This window comes from Moschus berezovskii, chromosome 22 (assembly GCF_049115385.1).
Source record: "Moschus berezovskii isolate FMDL1 chromosome 22, NW_MosBer_1.0, whole genome shotgun sequence".
In the NCBI taxonomy this organism is placed as follows: Eukaryota; Metazoa; Chordata; class Mammalia; order Artiodactyla; family Moschidae; genus Moschus; species Moschus berezovskii.
In genome coordinates, this window is record NC_142481.1 from 13,587,366 (window position 1) to 13,605,012 (window position 17,647).

General features: G+C 52.7%; 1 protein-coding gene across 2 annotated transcripts; it reads left to right on the forward strand.

Moving 5' to 3' along the window:
- The first annotated feature begins 1,496 nt into the window (after nucleotides 1-1,496).
- LOC129546794 (cytochrome P450 2F3) lies at nucleotides 1,497-14,097 on the forward strand. 2 transcript variants are annotated; one of them, XM_055412105.2, is made up of 11 exons: nucleotides 1,521-1,652; nucleotides 1,782-1,932; nucleotides 2,896-3,087; nucleotides 3,180-3,342; nucleotides 6,033-6,182; nucleotides 9,682-9,842; nucleotides 10,112-10,288; nucleotides 10,694-10,835; nucleotides 11,604-11,791; nucleotides 12,311-12,452; nucleotides 13,612-14,097. In XM_055412105.2, the coding sequence occupies exons 3-11, from the start codon at nucleotides 2,917-2,919 to the stop codon at nucleotides 13,791-13,793; spliced, it is 1,476 nt and encodes a 491-aa protein (XP_055268080.2). In that variant the 5' UTR covers nucleotides 1,521-1,652; nucleotides 1,782-1,932; nucleotides 2,896-2,916; the 3' UTR covers nucleotides 13,794-14,097. The 2 variants fall into 2 exon arrangements, with proteins under 2 accessions (XP_055268079.2, XP_055268080.2); XM_055412104.2 differs by lacking the exon at nucleotides 1,782-1,932 and having other exon boundaries at nucleotides 1,497-1,652.
- The last annotated feature ends 3,550 nt before the right edge of the window (nucleotides 14,098-17,647 follow it).

Below are 17,647 nucleotides of genomic sequence, written 5' to 3' on the forward strand. Positions count from 1 at the left end.
TGGGAGGGGGGCTGCTACTGACATCTAGGAGGTAGAAAGCAGAGATACTGCTAAACATCCTGCCACTCACAGGACAGCTCCCACCCCAAGAGAATTACTAGCCCGAATGTCAACAGTGCCGAGGCTAAGGAAACTCACAACACACTCCTCCCTACCCCAAGTTCCCTCTGCAGCAGGGCAGCAAGTCAGACCATAAGAAGAACTCAAAGCCCCTTAAAACTCCCCTTCTCAGGAGTCCCAAGAGGCCCCTCTCAACCCAGTTCTGGGGTCAGAGAAAAGTCACTTGTGGGGTTCCCATAGATCAAGTACTAATCCTCTCCCCTGGAAGTGGGGCTTCATGCCAAGGGAAACTAGAGATCCGTAATCCCATAATGAAGCCTTCGCTCCTCTTTCAGGACCTGCCCTAACCAGCCTTTCTGGGACTGAAACAGTTGCACAGGTCCCACCTGCATCCCAACAGGGGCCTGAGATCTGGGGTGTCAAATTCCCCAGGACCTCCAAGCACTTCCTCCCCCACCCTCCATGGGAAAAACAAACACCATGGTGTCTACTAATGGACCCGGTTGCTGGTGGGGTGGGGGAACAAAACCTCCACTTGGCCTTCCAGACTCCTGACCTCTGGGGCTCTCTCCCACACCTTACCCTCCAAGGAACTAGAGTCCCAGCCCCTCTTCAGGTTTTTGCAACCTGCCTTTCTGACCTAGCTAGGAGTTGAGTAACTGTGGTCAGTTTCTGGGGGTAAAGAGACAAGGGTAGGATCAGAGCAGGTGGGGGACTTAGGACAGAGGCAGAAGCGGGGGTGGGCAGTAGCTGGGGTATCCTTCACATCGGAGGCCCTGTCTTGTGAGGCTTCTGCCTGCCCTGCCTTCTCCCAAATCTTCCTTGATCCTCAGTCTGGCTTCAGTCCCGTGCACTGCACTCCACCTCTTGGAGGTGTGAGAGACAGGAGACACTCAGACAGTCAGGAGGAGAGAGCGGCTGAGCAAGATGCGGAGAGAGAGAAGCAGAGAGAAAAGAGAAGGGTCCCAAAGAAAATGAGGGGCAGAAGAGATGGTGAAGGACAGAGACACACAGGAAGAGACAGGAGGATGCAGGGGCCGAAGCAGAGACATGCACAGAGTTTCAGAGACAGGCTGCAAGAGAGAGACGGGGAGAAGAGTGGTGAGAGTGGGGCCCCAGAGAGCGAGAAACCTTCCCCACCCCAGGACAGAGACCCCGACCTCATCCCTACCCCTTCACTTTGCCAAAGTCCTACAACTCTAAAGCAGACCCAGAACTAGATCCAGGATCCCCAGTGGCAACAGCAACAAAAAATAGAGAGGACTTCACCCCCAATCCAAGACAGATGGCCAGCACTGGCCACAGTGAGAAGAGGTAAGGCTAGCCCAGCGGAGGAGAAGGCAGGGCTCCCAAGGCACTCATTCGAGGCCTCATTCCAGCTGGCTGTGAGCCCTGGCCCAGGCAAGTAAGGCAGGAGAGTGGGAGGGATTAAAAGTCACTGGATCAATTAGGGAAAAGGGTGGTAAGCAGGGGTGGACGGAGGTGATTTAAGAGCAGCTCCCACCCCTCGTTCCGAGGTCCTGGGCACATATCTGGAGCAGCCGCTGCCAGCCGGACTGGTCCCTCCAGCACACCCCTCAGCAGCTCAGCAGGTAGAGGGCTGGTCACAGAAGCGGGGTGGCTCTCAAGAGAGAGGGTCACTGGCTCCATCTCCCTGTCCTGAGACTGGCTGGGCTGTGCCTCGTCAGCTCCTCTGAGGGGTCTCTGGGTCTGCCTCTCAGGTGGCTGTCTCTGGGACCCTGTTCTGGAATTTACCGAAGCGTTGCAGAGTTCCGAGCCAGGGCTTGGCACCGCGCTCCTTGTGACGCACGCTACCCAGCCGGGTGGCATGTCTCTCTGCAACGCTGACTGCTGGGTTCAGGACACCTTTCGGTCTGTTTCCGCCTCTGCCCTCCCGCTGTCTCCGTCTGCCTGGGTGTCTCTGTCTCTGCCTGCTTCCGTCGAATGTTCCCTGCCTGTCCGTCTGTCTGTCCATCTGAACGTCTGTCCCCCCCCCCCCCACGTCTCTGTGTATCTCCCTCCTGTCTCTGCGCTGTCTTCTCCGCCGGCGCCTGGCTTTGCCTCTGCCTCCTCTCCATCTGCTGCCCTCTTCCTCCTGTCAATGCCCATCTCTGTGTCTCCCAGCCAGGGAATAGCTCTGTCTCCCCACGTCTCTCGTCCCTTTCTCCAGCTCTGCGTCTTCTCGAGTTCTGGCTCCCTTCTCTGGTCTCTCTGTCTGCCTCTCTTCCTGTGATTTCTCTCTGTCTGGCTGTTTCTGTGTCTTGATTTGTCTGTCTCAGTCCCTGTGTGTTATGTCTCTCCCTGTCACTATGTGAAAGATGATAGATGATGAATGGTAGATGGCAGGCAGAGAGTTAAACAGACAGACAAAGATGGATAACAGGCTGAAGACAGACAGCAGATAGATAACAGATCGCGCTGTTGTTCAGTCCTGTCTGACGCCTGATAGACAGACAGATACCTAGATACGTAGAAGGCAGACATCCACAGATATCCAGGCAGCTCGCCCTGCTTTCTGTCTCCTCGTTCTCTCACGTGTGACTCTGTCTCTCTCTGCCTCTGTCCCTGTCTCTCTTCTGTCCCCCTCCATCGGTCTTGATTTCCGTCTCTCTGTGTTTTGACTACCTCATGCCCTTTTTCCTCTCTCCCTCCCTTCCCCTCTCCTTCCATCTCTGCCCCCATCCCCTGGCCTTTTCCCAGTCTCTCCTTCGTTTTTTCTCTCCATCTGCTCCCATTTCTGGGGTCTGGGGGAGCAAGTTCCAGAAGGAGATGAGGAGTGAAAGGATCCCACTCCCTCCCCAGCGCTGCCTTCTCCCCACCCAACTCCCAACCCAGGTGTCTGCAACTGCCTGCACCATGGACAGCATAAGTACAGCCATCTTCCTCCTGATCCTGGGTCTCGTCTGTCTACTCCTGACCACCGTCTCAAAGGGCAAGGGCCGGCTGCCCCCAGGCCCCAGGGCCCTCCCATTCCTGGGAAATTTGCTGCAGCTTCGCTCCCAAGATATGCTGACCTCCCTCACCAAGGTCAAAGGACTAGGCTTGAGTGAAGGGAGGGCTCAGGGAGAGGGGTCCCCAGCCCCAGAGCCCCCCTGTGACCTCTGTCTTCTTACCCTCAGCTGAGCAAGGAATTCGGTGCAGTGTACACAGTGTACCTGGGGCCCAGACGGGTGGTGGTCCTCAGTGGGTACCAAGCTGTGAAGGAGGCGCTGGTGGACCAGGCGGAGGAGTTTGGTGGCCGCGGCAACTACCCTGTCTTTTTCAACTTCACCAAGGGCAATGGTAAGCCTGCTCCCGACCTCCTCCACTCCCAACCCATTCCACACCGAGGGAGGGAATAAGGGTAGAAGAATGTCCTCTCAATTTTGGTGACACTCAGGACCTCTGATCTCACTGATGACACCAGGTGGAGTGGAGCCAAGTAGGGTGAAGTCTGTCCCACCTCCACCACCCCCAAATCCCACCACCACCTTTTCTTCTTCTTCTTTCTCTGGCTGTGCCATGCGGCATGTGGGATCTCAGTTCCCTGACCAAGGATGGAACTCATACTCCCTGCATTTGAAGCAGAGTCTTAACCACTGGACTTCCTGGGAAATCCCTCCCTCGGCCATCTTGAATTGTACTTCTGTACCCATTCCCATCTCCACCCAACTCCAACCCTACTCTCATCGCAATGCTTCTCTCGATCCTAACTACATCATCAAATTTCCATCGCAGTCAAGTGGCTAAATTATCTGGCCCCAGTCTGTATTGTCCAATTCTCCGCAATCCCCACCAACCCTGCTTCCATGTCCCCCATTTCAATCTCAACTCCATCTCTCTCTCAACACTGACTACACCTCACTGAAACCTCCATTCCCACTGCAAACCTCTCCCAATCTCCACAGTAAAATCTAGTATTAACCCATCCCGATCCTTTCCATTCCATTCCATTCCGTGCTCAGTCGTGTCTGACTCTATGCGACCCTGTGGACTATAGCCTACCAGGCTTCTCCGTCCATGGGATTCTCCAGGCAAGAATACTGGAGTGGGTTACCATTTCCTTCTCCAGGGGATCTTCCCAACGCAGGGAATCGAACCCGGGTCTCCCGCATTGGAGGCAGACGCTTTAACCTCTGAGCCACCAGGGAAGCCCACTTTCTTCCCGATCCTTTAGTCAAACTCAATTCCATTATTATTTCTTCCCCAGCCCCATTTTCTATCTCGGTCACCTACTGAAGTTCACAGTCCCTAGGTCTCCCTTTTGACCTGTATCCCACTACCATCGCCAAAACCAATCCTACCACGTATCAACCCAACCCCAAGCTCAATCTCAACCCCAATCTACCAATCACTCTCATTCTACCCAGTTCCATCCCCACACTAATCTCAGACCCAAATTCTCATCTACTCCATTATCTCCCCCCACCCCCAGCCCAACTCACACCCAACTTCATCCCCACACCCAGCAACTCACATCACTCACTCCAAACCTCTTCTAGCTCAGTATCTCGTCCTCTGTAGGTCTGGAAGTCACCTAGTCTTGTAGGTTTTTTGCAACATAAATTTCTTACTCAAAGGAAGCCATGTGGCACAGCCCAATATATGAGAAAGAAAGAACAAAAAGAAACGGAAGGAAAGAGGAAAAGAGGGAGGGGGAGGGAGGTGGGAGAGAAAGAAGAGAGTTGCTCTAAATGAAAAGGGGGTCCTGGAGATCTGTATCCTGGACTATTCATCTCCCCCTAAAGAATCACTATGGCTCTCGCTTGCCCTTACACTAGATGGGTCCCAGCTGCCCCAGGATTTGAAGTTGGAAAGTTCTAGTTTTTTTAAAAAAAAAAGGAGAGAGAGAAAGAAAGAATACCTACTGGATACTGAGTACACTTGCTACCTTCATGTCTCCTGGCTTGATCTTATGACCTCACCTGTTCAGATGCAAGGAGGCAGATAAATGCCCCCTGCTACTTTTACACAGAAAACATCTGGATATATACATCATCTGTTACTAGAAATAGCCAGCATCTGATTATTCAGTACGGAGGGTAACAGCAGGGTTCTGCCGCCTAGCCTGCTCCTTTGGGCAGTCCCCTCTCCGAACTTCAGTCTACTATCATGAGAAGGCGGCTGTGAGAGGTCGATGAGATGATGCCCACAATAAAGGCAAAACACCTTTCTTCCTCTTTAGCATCCAGTTCTCTGAGGACTGGAGGACTAGAGGACTAGAGATGAACACATGTGAGACTGCATACCCTACTGCAGCTCCTAGTCCAGTTGAAGACACTGCACGGTCAGGGCTGGGATGGGGGAAGCCCGGGGAGCCGTGGGAGCCCAGAGGAAACATCTGAGCCAGCCAGGAAGTAAGCACCAGCAAAGGCTTCCTGGAGTAAAGGACCTCCAAATAGCGATCTAAAAGACAGAAGTGACCACTCAGGAGCAGACAGCAAGGGAAGAGTATTCTGGAAGAATAACCAGCCTATGTAAAGAATCCCCAAGTCCAGGGAGAAAAGAGAACAGGGTCTGTCTCACTCCTAGATGAGTTCCTAGTGTCTCAAGTTTTATTTTTCTGGCTTCTCTCCCTTATTTGTGTTCTCGTTAATCGATAAGCAATCACCAGCGCCTTGTGGGTGGTAAACCCTGCACTGGACAATGCTTGGAGCCCAGTGATGGCCAAGACAGGCCCCCACCCCGCCTTCACAGTTCGCTGAAGGGGCAGGTTCCTTGTCAGCCAGTGACAGCCCAGAGTGGTCAGGTCTGTGATAGCAGAAACAGACACAGGGCAAGCAGGAGTATAGGGAGAAAAGCCCAGGTCCCTGTGGAAGCTCAAAGGAGGTACCTGACCCAGCCCAGAGGGTCTGGAAGGACTTACTGGCAGGGCTGGGGAGAGATTCCAAACCCAGGGTCTTTCTCTTATCAAACATCGGGAAAGGGGATTCAGATGAAAGCGGTCTTGGGAATAGGTCACTGGTGGAGCTGGCCCCTTCCCTTCTACCCAGGCATTGCCTTTTCCAATGGAGACCGGTGGAAGGTCCTTAGAAAGTATTCTGTTCAAATTCTGCGCAACTTCGGCATGGGGAAGAGGACCATTGAGGAGCGGATCCTGGAAGAAGGCCAATTCCTGCTGGAAGAGCTTCGGAAAACTCAAGGTCTGGATCCCCACATGCAGCCTGTACCCCTCATTCACCTCCAGCCTACCTAGGGGGTCAGGGCAGCCCCATACCATAGCATGGGTGTGAACTCAGAACTCCTGGAGGCTTCTCACTTGACCAGTGATAAGAGAGGCACCCCCTGGAGGTGGATCAGTTTGTAACGCTGTGTTTCCTTGAGGTAGGGTGACAGTGGGCATCCCAGGTGGCGCTAGTGGTAAAGAACCTGCCTACCAATGCAGAAGTCAGAGATGCGGTTTCGATCTCTGAGTTGGGAAGATCCCCTGGCCACCCACTCCAGTATTCTTGCCTGGAGTATCCCATGGACAGAGGAGCCTGGCAGGCTACAGTCCATAGGGTCGCAGAATTGGACACAACTGAAGCAACTTTAGCATGCATGCACAGGGTGGCAGAATATGTCCTGGTCCCTTTGTTCTGCTGACTCTGTGTGCTATTTTGAGCACTGCTCCTGTCATTGTGGCGGGCAATATGCTGCTGCTGCTGCTCTTGAAAAATCACCATGTGTAGGGGCCTGTGCTAAGTACATTTTCAGGCACAAGCCCCTTAAGCCTTGGAACAATCCATTTTGCAGATGAGAAGACTGAGGCACAGAGAGATAAGCTAGAAATTAGAAGAGTCAAGATTTAAACCTAAGTCTTAGATACCAAAGTCCTCATGCCAAACATTAATACCAATTTATCCAGTGCTTACAGATTCCAGGTACTATGGTTAACTCTTTGCATGTGTTGACAAGTTGCACCCTCCCAGAAAACCTAGGGCGTTATTACAAGTGATGAAACTGAGGCCTAGAAAGGTTAGTCATGTGCCTGGGAAGTGCCAGAGATGGGATATAAACCCAGGTCAAAGCTGTCTACCGTGAAAAAAAGTTAATAATCAACGTTTAAGGTGATGCCTACCATATGCCAGCACTGTTCCAGAACTGTGTATATCACCTTGAAAAATCACCCAGGGACGTCCCTGGTGGTCCAGTGGTTCAGGCTGTATACCTCCACTTCAGGGGGTGCAGTTTCCACCCCTCGCTCGGGAACTAAGACCTGACATGCTGCACAGCATGTCCAAAGTAAATTTAAAAATTTCCATTCTCCTTTAGAAAAGAGAAATCACCCAAACCTCAGAAGTAAGTACTATCACAAACCCCATTTTACAGAAGAAATTGAGGCAGAGAAAGGTAAATGGCCCTCTACCCTGATCTCCAAATCTTGCTGACTTTGGGGGGAGAAGAGGCAGGTAATACCTCACGGATTAAATGATGTGATGTAAGTAAAAGAATAATAACTGCCTGAATTATTTTCCTGTTGCAGCTGCAACAAACTGACACAAATTTAGTGTCTTAAAACAATACAAATTTATTCTCCTCCAGTTCTGGGGGTCCAAAGTTTAAACTGGATCAGCAGAGTTGGCTTCTTCTGGAGGTTCTAGAGGACAATCCAATTCCTCACGTTTTTTAGCCTCTCGAGGCTGCCTGCACTCTTCAGCTTGTAGCCCCTTCCTTCATCTTCAAAGCCAGCAGCATAACACCCGCCAGTGTCTCTTCCTCTCTCTCTCTCCCTCTTTCCATCACCACATCACTTTTTGGGGGGTTGGGGGTTGGCCACACTGTGCAGCTTGATCTTAGTTCCCCAACCAGGAATTGAACCTGAGCCCTTGGCAGTAGAAGCACAAAGAACGAACCACTGGACCACCAGGGAATTCCCATCACATCACCTTTTCTACTCAGACCCTTCGCTTCCTTATGTTAGGTAGGTAGAATAGGGAAAAGGAGTCCAAAATGGTGGTGGCCAAAAGACGCGAAGAGAAGAGCGCCCCAGCGCAGGGGAGAGAGAGAAAGAGAGCTAGCTTTGGCTCCTCTTTTTATGCTTTTTTTTCCCTCTGGGCCTGTCCTATGTAAATTGGGCCAGTCAGGAGTGTTGTTTGTTTTACCTGAGGGCCTCACTCCGGTCCTCCTTGGACCTTCCTTTGTTCTATTTTCGTGGGTGTTCCCTTCCTTGTCTTTTGGCCACCGCCATTTTGGACTCCTTTTCCCTATTCTACCTACCTAACATTCCCCCCTCAAGAGATGGGAGGCCCAATTCTTTGGGAGCAGGGACGTCGAGGTCTTTCTGGCTACTTCCTGCTGAACTGGGATGGCGAGGGGTATTGGGCCTCCCCCTCTTGCTAGTCTCAAGCCTCAGAGTCCTCATAGCGGTGTCCATCTAAGGGTGCGTGTTGAACGGGCACTGCATGTTGTAGTTTGTTTTACCTGAGGTCCTCACTCCGGTCCTCGGACCCTCCTTTGTTCTCTTTTCGCAGGTTTTTCCCTTCCTTGTCTTTTGGCCACCACCATTTTGGACTCCTTTTCCCTATTCTACCTACCTAACACTTATAATAAAGAACCATGTGATTACATTAAAGCCACCTAGATAATCCACAATAATCTCCCATCCCAAGATCCCTAACTTAATCACATATGCACAGGCTTTTGGAACTGGGACAAGAACATCTTGGTGGGGGGTGGGTGGAGCATGGCGGGGGGCATTACTCAGCCTACCATACCACCCTTCTTTGGCTCATGATGGCATGACGGCCCTTAACTAAGCATTCCCAGCCACACATTCATTGACTCATGAAGCCCCATGAGGAAGACTATCATCAAGCCCATTTTATAGATGGGAAAACTGAGGCTCAGAGAAGGGAATTTGGTTCCCCTAGGTCACATGTCGGAGAAGGCAATGGCAAGCCACTCCAGTACTCTTGCCTAAAAAATCCCATGGATGGAGGAGCCTGGTAGGCTGCAGTCCGTGGGGTCGCTAAGGGTCGGACACGACTGAGCGACTTCACTTTCACTTTTCACTTTCACACATTGGAGAAGGAAGTGACAACCCACTCCAGTGTTCTTGCCTGGAGAATCCCAGGGACGGGGGAGCCTGGTGGGCTTCCGTCTATGGGGTCACACAGAGTCGGACACGACTGAAGTGACTTAGCAGTAGCAGGTCACATGTAGACTAAGAGGCCAAGTCAAAATCCAGACTATGTCTAGTTAACTCCAGATTCAGTTTTCTGCTATGCTATTGTGTAATGGCCAGTGTGGGAATGTGCTGTATTGGTATTGCTTTCTGTGATCTGTTGGGTCATCAGATCATTGGGTGTCAGGTGTTGTGTTGCTGTGTCATTGCTGAGTGAGGTTGTAGTGTTGTCAGGCACTGGGTGTGAAGTTGTATTGTGTATGCTGTGTATGCTGTGTATTGTGTCACCAAGAATACCCTGTGCAGCTGTTTAGTATTGCTGTCGATGTGCTGTGCGTTCTGTGCTGTCTGTTGTGTTGCCAGATACTTTGTGGGTGCTGTTGTGCTGTGTTAGATGGCCAGGAGCAGGCGTTCAGTGCTGTGAGTCACACTGATACGTTGGGTTGGATGTCGTGCGGTTGCTGCCTGGGGCCTGGTTTGTCGTACATTGTGTCTCCTGAGCCGTGCCCCTTGACCCATTTGCCCTTTCCCTTCAGGCAAGCCCTTCGACCCCACGTTTGTGGTGAGCCGCTCGGTGTCCAACATTATCTGCTCTGTGATCTTCGGCTCCCGCTTCGACTATGACGACGACCGTCTGCTCACCATTATCCACCTCATCAATGAAAACTTCCAAATCATGAGCAGCCCCTGGGGAGAGGTCAGGAGACCGAGTTCCACGGGCAACAGGGTTGGAGGGTCCCTCCAGTTCAGGGCTATCGGGGAAGCAATGGGTAAGGAAGGAATTGCTATTGGCCCCGCCCTCTCCGTCTGACCCCGCCCCCGAGATGTGCGGCCCTGGCCACTCCGCAGGGGCTCTGCTGACACACAGGCCCCTCTCCACCCTACACACACACACACACACCTTCACCTTACCTTCTCTGCTGCTGCCTGCTCCTCCCAATCCCTCCAACTCTGCTCCATCCTTAGATGTACAATATCTTTCCGAACTTCCTGGACTGGGTGCCCGGGCCACACCGACGCCTTTTTAAGAACTACGGACGCATGAAGGACCTCATCGCCCGCAGCGTCCATGAACACCAGGCTTCCCTTGACCCAAACTCTCCCCGGGACTTCATTGATTGCTTCCTTACCAAGATGGCACAGGTAACTAAGCCCTACCTGGAAGTCCCATCTCTGATCTGACCTTCCATCCTGCTTCGAACCAACAAGGATCTCGAGATGAGCACGTTTGGGTCTGAACTCCCCACACCCAGGAAGTGAAGTTGGATCACCTGGCTCTTCTGGGGCTACTCAGGGCCTCAGTCAATTAACAGGCTCATTAAGAAATCCTTCAGGGTTTGTTTATTTTATCGGCCGCATGGCTGAGATTTTCCCTACCCTGCCCTCCGCGCTCCCCAGATCCCCCAAGGAAAGGAAATTGAACAGAGGAGGCGCTGAACTGGCACCCAATAGCAGCTGTGCAGGTCTGCGGGGAGCGGGTCGCAGAGTCTCGGCGCCCAAAGATCTCCCTCCGCCTTGGCTCACATCCCCGGCGCTTAATTCCTGCAGGAAAAGCAGGACCCGCTGAGCCACTTCTTCATGGACACTCTGCTGATGACCACACACAACCTGCTCTTCGGCGGCACGGAGACCGTGGGTACCACGCTGCGCTACGCCTTCCTCCTGCTCATGAAGTTTCCAAAAGTGCAAGGTGAGAGCACCGGGAGCCCTGCCCACGGACCTTGAGCGCCGGCCCAGTGGGCCTGGTAGCGAGAGCCCCCAGCTCAAGCCTGGGTCCCACAGCCAAACCCGCAAGCCCACCGGAGGCTGACCCCACTCATGTGGCTCCCCCGATCCACATATTCTGTCCAGACGGAGACCCCGTCCTCAAGGTCTTGCTTTGGGACCCATCTCTGACCCTGTACACACAACTCGCAGACGCCCAGAGCCCGGGCCTGCCCAAGAATCCCTCCCCTCCCACCGCAGGGCCTGAGACCCCGCCTCCCCAAACCCTGCTTCTGGGTCTTCCCCTAAACCTTCCTGGCCACCTGGACACTGTGCGGAGACCGATTGGGTCTTTGCCGCCGGCCCCACCCTTGATTTCTCAGCTGTCCTGCACACCCCGCTCACTCCATCCATCCTCCAGCGGCCCTAGTGCTCGAAGCCCCGCCGGCAATCCCATGTGGGACCTGGACTCCAAGCAGCCCCCACCCCCGCCCACCCTATCCGCACAACCTCGCCCCTGGAAGCCCAGGCGGGAACGAAACTTTCACCTTCATTGCATCTCTGAACCCAGCCCCTCCCTCTGAACCGCCATTTAACCTTCACATGCACCCCTGCAGCCGCCCCCGACCCTCGACCGCAATCTCGACTGGAAGGCAGTGGCTGGACTGCTTCCACACGCATGCACACACCTCTTCTAGGCACAGTCGAGTCTGCTAATCCCCTCAACAACCGCTCTCCCTTCCCCTCACCCCAGTCCGCGTCCAGGAGGAAATCGACCGCGTGGTGGGGCGAGAGCGGCTGCCGACGGTGGAGGACCGAGCGGCGATGCCTTACACAGACGCGGTGATCCACGAAGTGCAGCGTTTCGCAGACGTCATCCCCATGAGCTTGCCGCACCGTGTCACTCGGGACACGAACTTTCGAGGCTTCACAATACCCAGGGTGCGGTGGACACCTGGCAAACCATACCTAAAACCTTAGGAAGAGGCATCCCACACTCTTGATACGGGCATCCAGGGTTCTAGCAAGGAAGACCCAGGCCCTAGCAACAGACCCTTAAATCCAGAACCTCAGCCCCTTCCCAAGACTTCACCCTATACCATACTGGGCTAGACCCTGTCCCGAACACCAGGCCCCTTCCCTGTGACCCCTAGCACCCCTCTCTGAAATCCCCAAGGTCTGAGACTTCATTCTGGGGAGCCCCTGTACCTAAACACTGTTCTGGGAGACCTTACTCCCTCCCCAGGAACCCCAGATTTGTTTCTACAAGGAGGGTATCCCACATCCCTACCTCAGACCCCAACAGAATCATTTTCAGCACCCGTCACTGGGAACCCTAGACACCCACACCCATTTCTTGGACTCCTGATGGAGACCCAGGCTCTGTAGAGTGGAAATCCTCTACTGGGAACCTCCCAGCCCTTCTAACCAGCCACTGATTCTGCCTCCCCACCCACGCAGGGCACCGATGTCATCACTCTCCTTAATACAGTCCACTACGACCCCAGCCAATTTCTGAAGCCTAAGGAATTCAACCCTGAACATTTTCTGGATGCCAATATGTCCTTCAAGAAGAGTCCTGCCTTCATGCCTTTCTCAGCCGGTGAGAGTGGTGGGGGGCTACGGTCAGTGTTTCTGGCCCAATATTCCACCTACATTCCCCAAGCCTAATTCAACTCTCCAGACCCTTTTACTTCTTCATCCCACCTGATCCTCAGGTTTAGATGCACAGACATCCTTTCTCCTTCCCAACTCTCCCCCTACAGGTTGATAGCAACTGAAAGCCGTGTGGAGGGAGGCAGGGAGACAGGACTGTCATCTAATTTGGACATGGTTAGATGTCTCAGTCTCGCCACTGGGTGGTGCAGTTGAAGTGGTTCTGGTTATTCTTGGCTTTGGTCTTTAAACGACTGAAAAAAAAAAATCTTTCCTGCTTAACTCATTGTTGGAAAAGGGAGTAGGATGCATAATCACAGGTAACCTACAGCAGCACTGCCTACCGTGCACCAGTGCCGCCTCTGAGAACTGTAAGAGTGGCGGCTAAGAGATGCACTCTTAGCCAGACCCCAGCTTTGTTATATTCTAGCCTCTTGGCCTTGGATATGCTCCTTCCCTTCTCTGTGCTTCTGGTGTTACATCTATAAAATGGTGATCATAAAAAGGCCCACATCTGGGAGTTGTTAGAAGGGTGAAATTAATTGACAGCAGGGCTTAGAGCAGCGAGGGCACACACATACTGAACTGACATAGCATCATATTCTCACTGTTTCACCTCCATTTACCTATCACAACAACCTGGAAAAAAAGTGAAAACGTTACTTGCTCAGTGGTTTCCAGGCGCCTCTGTCTGTGGAATTCTCCAGGCAATGATACTGGGGTGGGTGGCCATTCCCTTCTCCAAAGGATCTTCCTGACCCAGGGATCCAACCCGGATTGCAGGCAGATTCTTCACAGTCTGAGCCACCAGGAAAAGTCCCTCATAGCAACCTAATGAAGCACTATTATCCTCCCCATTTCAGATAGCTACCCAGAAACTCTGGTTTGCCCAAGATCACAGAACTAGTAATAGTAGACAGGATTCGAATCCCTGCAAGGTTGCACTTGTAGAAAGTCCACAATATACTTAAACTGTCTGTCCCGGACCTTTAGATGGATGGGTCTGTGAGTCCCCTGTCATTATTCTCATGCTTTCCTCTGAAAGTGGAGGAGGCCCTTCACCCCCAGTTTGTCTCATTGCTCCTCCCCGTCCTTTCTCCCTGCAGGACGCCGGCTGTGCCTGGGCGAGGCGCTGGCGCGCATGGAGCTCTTCCTCTACTTCACCGCCATCCTGCAGAGCTTCTCGCTGCAGCCGCTGGGGGCGCCCGAGGACATCGATGTGACCCCGCTCAGCTCGGGTCTCGGCAATTTGCCCCGGCCTTACCAGCTCTGCGTGCGCGCGCGCTGAGGCCGCATCCCATCCAGATTCGCCTGTGAGCGATGGGGCCTGCCTGGAGGGTTGCTTCGATCCATCGTCTCGTTCCCCTGCGCCCCATCCCTCTCGCTGTCACACTCGCTTCCCATCACCTTGCGCCAGCTGCATGCCCTTCCCCAACATTCCGGTCTTTACCTTCTGCGCCCCCGAAGCAGAAAAAGCCATGAGGAAGGGAAAGCACAGTGCCTTGTTTAATCCACAGAATTCGTTCTACTGCACACCCTTTGGTGGAGAAGGCTTTTTGTATCAGTTTCTATTAAATTATCTTTAGAACAGATTCAAACCTACCTTGGCTGAATTAAAGGGAGGAGGACAGTCCTCTAGCATGGGCAGAAGTAAGGTCTGGCTGCAGAGAAGGGAGACACCTGGCTTGGATGCGTTCAACCCCAACACTTAGGGAGGTTTAAAAAAAAAAAAATTGGAGAAAGTGTTTCCTGGAGACAGACTGGGAGGTAAAGGCTGGGAGGGCCTGAGTGAAGACAGATGTAAAGAGACCAAGGTCAAGAAAAAGACAGCAGCCCAGAAAGGTTCCATAGGTCTGCCAGAGATGCAGGGCACTGAACAGAGATGGAGATGTAAGCAGAGAAAGTGAGAGATACCGAGAAATAAACAGACACGGAGACTGGGAAATCACTAGTACTGCCACTTACCTGCTGCTGCTGCTGCTAAGTCACTTCAGTCGTGTCCGACTCTGTGTGACCCCATAGACGGAAGCCCACCAGGCTCCCCCGTCCCTGGGATTCTCCAGGCAAGAACACTGGAGTGGGTTGCCACCTCCTTCTCCAATGTGTGAAAGTGAAAAGTGAAAGTGAATTCGCTTAGTCGTATCCGACCCTTAGCGACCCCATGGACCGCAGCCCACCAGGCTCCTTCATCCATGGGATTTTCTAGGCAAGAGTACTGGAGTGGCTTCACACTGGTCCAAATACCTCATTTAAATCTTCCGATGGGGCGAAGCCAGGTGGCGCTAGTGGTAAAGAACCTGCCTGCTAATGCAGAAGACGTGAGAGGTGGGTTCCATCCCTGAGTGGGGAAGATCCCCTGGAGGAGGCATGGCAACCCACTCCAGTATTGTTTCCTGGAGAATCCCATGGACAGAGGAGCCCGGCAGGCTACAGTCCATAGAGTCGCACAGAGTTGGAGGGGACTGAAGCGGCTTAGCACACATACACATGGCACAAGGCAATTTGTCATACATTGTTTTAAATAAGGTAGGCTTTTATTTATTTATTAGTTTTGGCTGCACTGGGTCTTCGTGGCTGCACACAGGCTTTCTCTAGTTGCGATGAACAGGGGGAGGGGCTAGTCTGGTTGCGGTGCACTGATTCCTCATTACAGTGGCTTCTCGTTGTGGAGCACGGGCCCTAGGGTGTGCAGACTTCGGCAGCTATGACACAGGGGCCTAGTTGCCCCTCAGTATGTGGGATCTTCTCAGACTAGGGATCAAACTCATGTTCTGCATTGGCAGGCGGATTCTTAACCACTGGACCACTGGGGAAGTGCTATATTTTTACAGCAAAACTGAGGTTGCTCAGAGAGGTGAAGTGACTTGCCCAAGATCACACAATCAGAAACGATTGCCGGGTGCAGAAAGCAGATCTTCTGGCTCCCACCCTGCTCTTCGAAATCTTATGAGTCGGAGACACAGAGGAAAGTAGAGAGATACAAGGACTGAGACCTGGGGAGGTAAAGAGAATAGAAGATAGGGACAAAGAAAGAAACAAAACAGTGACCAGAGAAAGACAGGAAGGGCAATTAATGGGGAAGTGGGGCACAGGAAGACGGAAACTCTCCCTCATTTCTCATCCCTCTCACTGAATTATCTCTTTGCCTTGCAGTTCCTCCCTTTGGGGTGGGGATAGCAGTCCCAGGAATGGGGCCTCCCAACCTGGGGCTGGATTTGACAAGTTGACAATCCTGCTGACAGTAGCTTTTCTCAAAGAGCAGGCATCTCAAGCTTCACTGAGCTGGAGGCAGACAGAATGAGGCTGGCCCCCCAGCCAGGGGCAGAGGTGACGTGGGAGGCCCTTCCCTGAGTGGAGTTTCCCCAAGGTCATTCAGAAGTTGGGACATGCTTTGCTGACTATGGGGCCAGCTAGAGGGAGGCTTACAGGCAGTCCCCACATGGGGCAGCGGCTCCCTAATCCCCATGCTGTTCCCACCCCAAGCCGAATCTGCCCCAAGGCCCAGGCAGGGATGCAGAGGTGGAGGGGGAAAAGATTCACAGGTCCTAAGAAAGAAAGATGGAGAGTCAGCAAAGAGAAACACACAGTGAAGAAAAAGAGACAGACAGGAAGAGACAGAAAGATACACAGAGCAAGATCCTGAAAACCAAAGACTGGGAGTGAGACAGACAGAGGAGGAGAAAGAGAGGAACTGAGAAAAGGGGAGAGACAGAGATGCCCAAAGAGATGGAAGACAAGGAGACGATAAAGCCAAGATGGAAATCAAGAGAGGCACAGTGCTGAAGAAAGACAGCGATCTGAGGGGACAAAAAGAGAACTGGAAAGAAACCTCAAGAGATGAAATAGAGACAAGGCAGGAAGAGAGACATTTTCAAGGATTCAGCCAGAGACTGAGAGAAACAGAGTCTGAATTAGAGAAAGAGAAAAAACGACAGAAATAGGGATGAAACAAAGCCACGCCTTCACTCAACAAACATTTTCTGGGTGCCCACCGTGTGCTGGGCACTATTTTAGGGTGCTGGGGATACAGAAGTGAACAAAACAAAATGCCTGCTCTTGAAAAGAGCTTGAAAGGAACTTTCCTGGTGGTCCAGCGGTTAAGAACCCACCTGCCAGCACCGGAGACATGGGTTTGATCCCTGGTCCTCGAAGATCCCACGTGCTGCAGAGCAACTAAGCCCATGCATCACAACTACTGAGCCCGCGCTCTAGATTCTGCACACGGCAACAAGAGAAGCCACCGCAGCTAGACAGTAGCCTCTGTTCGCCGTAACTAGAGAAAACCTGCGTGCAGCAATGAAGACCCAGTGCTGCCAAAAAACAAAAAAAAACACCCAGAAGCAATAGTGTAACAAATCCAGTAAAAACTTCTTAAAAATAGCCCAAGAAAGAGGAGCCATCTGAAAGGGAAGTTGGAGGGTGGAGTCCGGGAGGGCACACTTGCTGCAACCCTGCTGTCTGAAGGGTCAGTGCCTCTAAGCAGAGCCCTGCCCCTAAACCTCTGCCATTCACCAGACAGAGAAAGGCTGACAGGTAGGGAGACATGCGACACAAACAGGCAGGGAGATGGGGAAGCAGAGACAGAGGGAGATTAAGGTAAAGACGAACTGAAAGAGGCTCAGGGAGAGAAAAAAGACAGACATTGAAAAGAGCACGCCACAGAGAAAATTTGTTTTCAGACTCGAACAGAGGCAGACCCTGAAAGTAAAACAGAAATGGGAAGACAGATAAAGAGACGAATAGAGAAACAGAGGGATTGAGAGTGAGATACTTCCAAAGGCAAGCCCAGTCCTGGACTCTGCACAGTCCCCCCATCATCACCCTGGGTCTGGGCCCTGTGCCAGGCACCTGGCGGAAGCCTGGGTCCTACAGGGCAGAGTGGGTGGGAGGGTGGACCGCATTTCTGAACAGTGTGTTCCAAGCACAGACTCAGCCACATCCCCCACCCTGGCCCATCCAAGCCTGGGTCTGCCCCACCCCACCCCACCCCACCCCACACTCCCAGGGCCAGCCAGAGTGAGGGCAAGTTTATCTGCCATCATGGCCTGGCTTCAGGTGGAGGTGCCCACTGAGGGACCTGGGGAACTGGAGACCAGGGGTGTAGCAGCAAGGGTGTAGGACATTTGGGGCACCTGGGAGCCA

Bases quoted from the DNA above. Each gene is read 5' to 3' on its own strand.
- LOC129546794 (XM_055412104.2), top strand. From the start codon at position 2,917: ATGGACAGCATAAGTACAGCCATCTTCCTCCTGATCCTGGGTCTCGTC. The intron at 3,343-6,032 runs GTAAGCCTGCTC...CCTTCTACCCAG, and splicing joins CAACTTCACCAAGGGCAATG to GCATTGCCTTTTCCAATGGA. The intron at 11,792-12,310 runs GTGCGGTGGACA...CCACCCACGCAG, and splicing joins GAGGCTTCACAATACCCAGG to GGCACCGATGTCATCACTCT.